Below are 8332 nucleotides of genomic sequence, written 5' to 3'. Positions count from 1 at the left end.
CTACTGGAATGTCTTCCAGTAAAGAATGTTAACAGAACTTCCTTGATCCACCAATACTTTTCCTACGATGTACCGAGCAATAACTGCTGTTATTACCATCGGATCGTCTTGTTCTGGATCAGGAGCATGAAAATCTTCATCGGTGAACGTGATTGGCGGCATGGAGCGCTTCCTCACATCCACCCGGTGAACGCTTTTAAGCTCCCTTAGGTTCCTCTTCCTTTTTGACGCCGATGACCCTCCAACAAAACCTCCAGAGATAGTGTTTATCGTGCCACGCAACGATCGGTCATGGCTACGACTTCTACTCCGCCTCCGATCTAGGCGTCTATCATCTCTCCTATCATTTCGTTCCACCCTCGCCCTTCTGGGTGGGCTTCTTGCTCGTCGTTCCTCCTTAACAAACCTTTTCAGATAACCCGCCCGGATCAGCTCTTCCACCTTATAATTCAACACCGTACAGTCTTCGGTGTTATGCCCTATATTTAGATGATAGGTACAATGTTTAGTCCCGTCAGCCTTGGGTGATGACCGAGAAGGTCTTACACGAATCAGATCTGCACTCAGGGCTTCTTCCAAAACTCTAGCCCTTGGCATATTTAATAGGGTGTATTTTTCGAATCTACCCCATTTCGGGCCATCTCTGTACTTCTGGCCCTTTGGCCGCTCGCTGGGTACGAACGGTTTTTTACCTTCCTTCTTCTCCTGCCCTGAAGTTGAGCTCTGCTCCTGTTGTCGCCTCTGAACTGCCCTCATCTCTTCTATTCTGATGAACCGAGCGGCGCTCTCTTGCAATTCGTCCAAGGTTAATTGGGGTTTCGCAAACAAATTATCGGCGAAAGGTGAAGGCTTCAACGCAGTGGCCAAAGTGCTAATGGTAAACTTCTTACCCACTCCCCTCACTTGCCTTGCGGTTCTATTAAACCGGTCCATGAAGTCTCGAAGACTCTCTCCCTTCTCTTGCTTTATATTTGTCAACTCCAGATACGTCAAATTTTGAGCTCTATCCGTAGAGAACTGCCGCTCAAACATGTCCCTCAAGGTGGCGAAGTTATTGATGGTTCGAGGTCTCAACGAATGGAACCATGCTAAGGCTTCTCCCTTTATTGACAAGGAAAAAACTCTGCACCACACATTTTCACTAGGGGAGTAGATGGTCATGGCGTCGACGAAAGACCTCAAATGCTCCTCCGGATCACCTGACCCATCATACTTCTCCACGACCGGGAACGCCCTCTCCGGAATCTGTTCCTCCATGACCGCCGCTGTGAACGGATGCAGGGCTCTCGCTCGGCCGGCTGGGACCGGACGATTGGCGGTCCGATGTGAACCAGCCTCACTCTGATCCTCCCCGTGATAATGACTGTCATTGGTAGGATCTGTGTCTTCCTCCGAGTCCGGCTCCGTCTCCGGCATCTCTATGATAGGCGGTGTTGGGGCACGTGCGGAAGATTGACGATTAGCTTGTGCCCCTCTAGCCGCATCACGCTCGCCCCTAAGGGTTTCAATTTCTGCCTACATTGCCTCCATCCTTCTTCTCATCTCCTACATAAACGCTGTCGGGTCATGCTCCATCCTTATGGCCTTAGTAGGGTGTCTTCAACAATCCTCGGCCCCACGATGGGCGCCAAAATGTTTCTGCTGAAAGGGATCGAGGGAAACTCCTGCTGCTACCGCTCGGGAATATTCCTCCTTCACCAATCGGTCCTTCTCGCTTCTTCCTTAACTCCTGACTCCTCCTCTGTCAATATCAAAGTGGGGTGACCTGCAGGAAACACTCCGACGCTCAAGTCAGAATTTATCTTTGCAAGTCTAGTGAAAATTAATCAAATCAGAGGGTTTACCTTCTCAATCGCTTGTTATTTATATGATTTCAAAGAATATTATCCATTAATTTACCTCTTAATAACGATCAATGCTCACCTTAACTGCTCGACAATGACCGTTATACCATTAATTATGCATTCATGGTTATTCAAAAGCTGTCTCCAGCCAACGGCTAGAGAATTCGCGAGTACTACCCTGACGTCCGACCGGGAACGATCGGTTTCCATCACCCTTACGTGCCCGGTCGATCTAATGGGTCAGTCGATCTCACCTACTCGGTATTGACTAAGTATACCCGATCGGTCTATCCTACTCGGTAGTCGGTAGTAACAAGAAATAAATTTCGCTAAGTAAAAAAATAATAATAATAAAACTTGTATTTAAAATGACTTTCACGAGAAATATATGTCTCTAACAAACAATAAAATTGATAAAGTGGAAAATAGATGGCAACTTATGTTTGATAACTTCCTGTAAGGTAAATTATAAATTTAATTTTATCTTGTGTTAGAAATACACTTTTTTACATACATCTTAAATATAAAATCATATATTAACAAAAAGTTCAATAGCCAGATTGATAATACATAAAATGTACCAACAGAAAAGTGAACAAAATAAAATAAACACAATAAATATGTAAATAAGTTGATATCTCCTGATGGACAAAAGTACTCGTAATTATATATAAAATTTGTGGATAGTTGGTACAGATATTTATTATGGATAAAAAATGTTTTAATATCGATTTGTAAATTGGTTACATATGAGGATGTATCTGATTACCAAAAAAAATTTAAATTTAATTTATATTTTATTAAGTTGAATTTGATTTAAATTAAATTAAATTTATATTTTATTAGGTTAAATTTAATTAAAATTAAAATTTAATTTAATTTATATATATATATATATATATTCTGTAATTTTTTAGATATTATTTTAAAAAGTTATAAAATATTTTTTAAATATATATTATATCTACATATATGTGTGAGTTTTAAAGAATACGAGTACTTTTTAAACGAATAACCAATGAGTATCAGAATAACTGACGAGTTAGATATTTTTATTGTGGATCAAGTAACGAATAGATACTATCCATGTATGATCCGACTCATGTCTGACTCGACCTGTCGTTATTGCGAATCCTATAACTCTTTCATGATTAATTGAATCACTTACAATATTACTCATTTCTTCATTTCTTTCACCACCTCAACACAACATAAGATGATTAAAAGCATTAAATATCAAAATATATGTTTATACATTGTATATAAACTTGACTGAATTTTTTTTTTATGTTTTCTTTTTTAAAATATATTCATATTTGGTAAGTTTATCTTTTAGAAAAGAATAAAGGAGAAAGGTAAATATCACATGACATATGTCTTAAACACAAATAAAAATCAAAGTATACAATATCACACACAAAAAAAACAATATATATATATATATATATATATATATATATATATATATATATATATATATATATATATATATATATATAAAAGCACAAGAGTGAATGGAATGTAATAAACATAATAAATAGGTAACAAAGTTGCATAACTTCAAATGATGTTGATCCTATGTCTCTTTCATGGTCAATTGAACCACCAACTGTATCAATCATTCCTTCAGCCCTTTCACCCACTTCAACACACACTGAAATGATTAAAAACATTAAATGTCACCATATATGTATTATAAATAAAATCATTGACGATTTTTTTTCCTTAAAAGATGTCATATATGATATAATTATCTTGGAGAAAAAGTATAATAAAGTTAGTAGTTAAGATAAGTTTCGCAAGACATATATGTCTCTAACACAAAAAACAAAAAATTGATGTTGAAAAATATAAATCAAACAATGTTGCATCACGTACAAGCATAAGATTGAAATAAAGGAAACAAACACAATAAATTTGCAACAAAGTTGTATATCTCCTAATGATGTGGATCCTATATAGGGATGGTATAGGAACGGGTCGGGTTGAGCACGAATAGTGTCTATCCACGACCCAACCCACAAAACAGAAATTCAATTCGCTCGCTACCCACATAGGAACTTGCATAAAAAATACATGCGGACATTTTAAAACTATCGGGTATCTGTGGATATCCGCAAAAATTTAAAAAAATATATTTTATACATCTTTAAAATAAAATTAGAAAAAATATATAATATAATATAAATTATATTAAATATAAATGTAAATTTAATTAATTTTTAATTAAATTTAACCTAACCCCAATTTAGAAGGACAAAATTGCAAGCATAGAACTCCAAGATCAGAAACGTAGAGAAAACTCCAAAACAGTGTAAGACCAAGAATCCTAAAAATGTCCAAACCAAAAAAGAAGATCATAAACTCTAAACTCTCTACAAGGTGAGGAAAAACCCCAATCACAAGAACCCTAACCCTAAATCGCGAGAAACAACAACCCTAAATTCCCAATTTCAAAACTCTCAATCCCAAATAAGAACCTCCAATATTTCGCCACCACTTGTAGAGGCAAAGCTAAGAAAACTCAATCCCAAAATCATGACCCAAACATGAGAATTGGACCCCTCTACTGTGAAGTCACCGCAAAACGTAGAAGCTCCCTCCCTTTGCAAGAGGAACCAAGAAATGTGAAGGGAGAGGAAACCTTCCTCCTTGCGTGGCGAACCAGCATGAATGAAAGGAAAATAACAAGAACGACCATGCACCTCACGAGGCACTAGGGAAGATGATAATGTCGTTGAAGTCGCGCCTGTACTACCGTCTTCGTCACCATGAGACCACCTTCTTTGTGCGAGCCACAAATGATTTTCCCCAAGCTGAGTTGTCCGTTCGAGAACACAGATAGAGAAGAAGCTTGAAGCTTCTGGGTTTGCTAGCGAGAAATGTAAAAGAGAAGAGATTGAGGAAAAAAACTCTAAGTCTTTGTTCACAAGATCAAGAGTGAAAAAAGAAATAAACACAATAAATCTGCAGCAAAGTTTTATACCTCCTAATGATGTTGATCCTATAACTCTTTCATGATTAATTGAGTCACCAACAATAGCAATCATTTCCCCTGACCTTTCACCTACTTCAACACAACAAGAGATAGTTCAAAACATTAAATGTCACTATACATTACAAAAATAATTAATTTTAGGAGGGGTTATTTTCCGGCGGTTTTGGAAACCCTGAATAATTCCCGGCGGTTTATGTACAAAACGCCCCTAATTGTTTTTTTAATTTTATAATACTTACGAACCCATATCCCCTTCCCCGCGCCTTCGGTCATTCGTTCTAGTAACATATGTTCTAGTTTCAGATACTTTCGAACCCTAAAACCTTCTCCCCGTCTTCATCAAAATTTCGCCCAAACCCTACCCTACCACAATCTTCTCTTGCTTGGCTTCTTCTTTGGCTTGGCTTCTTCTTTGGCTTGGCTTCGTGTTAGTCTTCTCTTCTTGCGTGGCTTCGTGTTCGTTTTCTTTTGTGAGGTGGAGCGTCGAGGTGGAGACGTCGAGGTTGAGGCATCAAGGTGGAGGCGTCGAGGCATTTGTGGGTTGAGCGAGTTCGAGGTGCTCTGGCGCGCTCCCGCATTGACCGTCAAGGTAAGACTGTGTTCGATCTTGGCTCTCCAGTTTTGGCTCTCTCGTTCTTTGTTTGTTTGATCTACTGATGTTCGATCTTTTTGTGGTAACTCAAAACATTTTGTCTCTGGTTTGGTCTAACACTTTAATAACAATTTTTGAAGCATTGAACTCCACAATCTAACATTGAACTCCACAATCTAATCTTGCCATGCCAAAATTTGATATCTTTAGATGCATCTCGGCATCTAAACGAATGATACTTGCTTTGAGATTACGGTGAATGATCGTCAAACGTGAATCCTCGTGAAGATAAAGAAGATCTCTAGCTATGCCTGTTATGATTTTGTGTCGCTTTTCCCAATCCAATTGTGCCCGCCCAACTTCATCTACAAACCAAAGCCAAGATACGATATTCTCAATGAGTTAAAATGTTTATAAATGAAGAATAGATGGTTCGGTTCCTTAATTTTGACTTGCCAAATATGAAGAAATCGAGGCTTTTGTTGGGAACAAATTCATACACCAATAGCCTTTCTCTTCTTTCCAAGCAATATCCTATCAGCTTAACTAAATTTCGGTGTTGAAGTTTGGCCACTAACATCACCTCACTCTTAAACTCAATTTCTCCTTGGAGGGAGTAATTGGACAACCTTTTGACTGCAACATCCTGACCATTGGAGAGCTTACCTTGAAAATTTAAAGTTTATGAATGTAAGTCAGGGTAACGGCCTATCAGGTATACCACTATATTTTGTAGATGTGATGTACATCTTTTTGTGACACTGTTATATTTACCTTTTAAATAGGTCCAAATCCTCCTTCTCCTAGCCTATTTGCATCAGAAAAGTTGTTTGTAGCCGTCATGATTGTGGATAAGTCCAATTGCAATGTCTCTATTGATGTGATTTCATCATGATTTTCAGCTTGAACTGGGAATGAGTCGCAACAAATCAGTTCTCCAACATAAGAATTACTAGTGTGACAAAGGCTATTGCTATTACAGTTAGAGAAGTGTTGCTCTTTCCTGCCAAAACAGAAACTTCAATAATTAGTATATTTATAGGATTGAGGATAATAAATTAGTTCTCAACAAGTCTAATCACTTTCATGGAAAATAATTTTATCAAAAAGTGTTTCAATTTTGTAGGTTGAGAAACGGTAAAATGCACTAACTAATTTCTTAAAATTTATTAAAATCATCAAATTTTGAGTTTCAACATTTCAAGGAGTTGACGTTTACCTTCTGTAAACAAGGTATCTATCAGAGGAGGAGGAAGAGCAGGCCCATTTGGTGCTGGTGCTGGTGCTGCTGGTATTTCAACATTGGTGGCATGATGATACCCATTGAAAGTAAAATAAGACTTCATGAGAGTTTATTATAAGATCCTGGCATTGTAGTTGCTGTAATGCAATCTTTATAAAGGCCTACATATTGATGTTCAAAGTTGTTCTTTAACAGTTTAGATGAGGCAAGGTAGTATTACTCTTGGTTAGGTGTGTTTGTTCATTATTCTAACACTAATGCATTGGATCTTGTTAGAATTCTGGGTGTTTTTACGCGGTAGAATATCTTGTTCATCCTTGTTGAGTTCTTCTCTTCTTGGGAGAAAACCAACCTGTTTGCTTATTTATTTTATGTAGTGGGTTTTTCCTAGTTTCTGCTATCTAGGAACCTAACAGTTAGTCATCATGCTATTCTATTAGGATTGATAACTATGAATTTAATTGACGCTAAAAGTGTGTTCTAAAAGAATAATGTGACTTTTCTATGGAGTTGTTACCAGAGCTAGTTTTTGTATTTCTGTATCTGTGATGTGACACTGAAAACAACCTATTTTTTTCATCATGAAACAACACCATCCACTATCTGCTTTATCTGAAATGTTAATTGATTGTCAAATATTGATTTATTCAAGATAGTCCTGCTTAATAGTTCTAAATCTATGGCTGGCAGTAAGTCTTGGATTCTTTGATGATATTTATGTCCCTGCACATCATATGCCCTACCCAAACCACTTTGTTGAGGAATACTTTTGTTATTAAACTTACTTATAATTTAAGCATTTTCAGAAGATATCTTGTGTTGTTTCTAGTTCTACTTGCCATTTCTTCATTGTGAGTTTGGTTTTTACCATATAGGCAGCAGAGTTCAATGTTCAAGCATCTCAACAAGGGATTGTTTACATTGATGAAGTGGACAAGATAACTAAGTAGGTTTATATGGTGAAGGAAACAAAGTCAATTTAGACTTACAACCTAGTATGGAAACTTGGATTCTTAAATTTCAATTACAAGTGCTTAGTTTGCCTTCAACAACTAAAAAATATAATCTCTACTAAGAAAAAAAATTATGATCAAAACAACAGTTTAATAAGATAGTGGTTAGTTTAGTTAAAAGCAGTTAGTAAACAAAATCTGATATGTTGATGTAATTAATAAAAACAACAACTACTAATATGAACACAACATTATAGATTAACCTACAAAAGCTTGAAAAAATAACAATTAGCTTAAAACATCAAAGAAAGTTCAAAATCATTTCCTACTTCGTATTAGATCATTGCTATGTTCATAGTGTCATCAATTCCAAGAGTCAATTATGTGTTGTTCTGTTCTGTTCTTTAAATCCAACTCTGCAGAATTAATCTTGGTTTGAAATCTGTTACTGCACTTTATTGTCAAAATTGTTACTGGTTTAAGCTTCTAGTGGTTGGCTTTAAACTTCAAAGTCTGCATCATAACAACAATGATTACAAAGAACTGAAAGAACCAACAAAAGTGAGATTTATGACTGAACAATGCAGTGACAATTTTATTTGGTGTTGCTCTTGATGTATTCAATTTTAAAACGTGGATTGGACTTGCTACTGCACTAGAATTTGTTGTTGCAATAAAATTCTAGCAAGCAATTTCACATGA

At 36.6% G+C, this 8332-nt stretch overlaps 2 protein-coding genes across 2 annotated transcripts; both read right to left on the bottom strand.

Annotated features, from left to right (window-relative positions):
* On the bottom strand, nucleotides 1-1416 carry LOC108327337 (uncharacterized). Its single transcript, XM_052872542.1, has one exon. The coding sequence runs from the start codon at nucleotides 1414-1416 to the stop codon at nucleotides 1-3; it is 1416 nt and encodes a 471-aa protein (XP_052728502.1).
* A 2890-nt stretch (nucleotides 1417-4306) lies between these two features.
* Nucleotides 4307-6780, bottom strand: LOC108327336 (putative cysteine-rich receptor-like protein kinase 39). Its single transcript, XM_017561052.1, has 5 exons — nucleotides 6654-6780; nucleotides 5891-6100; nucleotides 5596-5799; nucleotides 4831-4911; nucleotides 4307-4716 (listed from the first exon to the last, which is right to left on the bottom strand). Exons 1-5 carry the CDS (start codon nucleotides 6778-6780, stop codon nucleotides 4307-4309), a joined length of 1032 nt encoding a protein of 343 aa, XP_017416541.1.
* Between the last annotated feature and the right edge of the window lie 1552 nt (nucleotides 6781-8332).

Source organism: Vigna angularis, chromosome 2 (assembly GCF_016808095.1).
Source record: "Vigna angularis cultivar LongXiaoDou No.4 chromosome 2, ASM1680809v1, whole genome shotgun sequence".
In the NCBI taxonomy this organism is placed as follows: Eukaryota; Viridiplantae; Streptophyta; class Magnoliopsida; order Fabales; family Fabaceae; genus Vigna; species Vigna angularis.
The sequence above is the reverse complement of the archived record's forward strand: the minus strand, read 5'-3'. Positions and strand labels throughout refer to the sequence as shown.

Excerpts from the sequence above, each read along its gene's own strand:
- LOC108327337 (XM_052872542.1), bottom strand. The coding sequence starts at position 1,416 with ATGCCGGAGACGGAGCCGGACTCGGAGGAAGACACAGATCCTACCAAT.
- LOC108327336 (XM_017561052.1), bottom strand. The coding sequence starts at position 6,780 with ATGAAGTCTTATTTTACTTTCAATGGGTATCATCATGCCACCAATGTT. Across the intron at positions 6,101-6,653 it reads AGATACCTTGTTTACAGAAG|GTAAGCTCTCCAATGGTCAG; the intron begins GTAAACGTCAAC and ends TAAATTTTCAAG. Across the intron at positions 4,717-4,830 it reads AGGATCAACATCATTAGGAG|CAAACCCAGAAGCTTCAAGC; the intron begins GTATAAAACTTT and ends ATTTCTCGCTAG.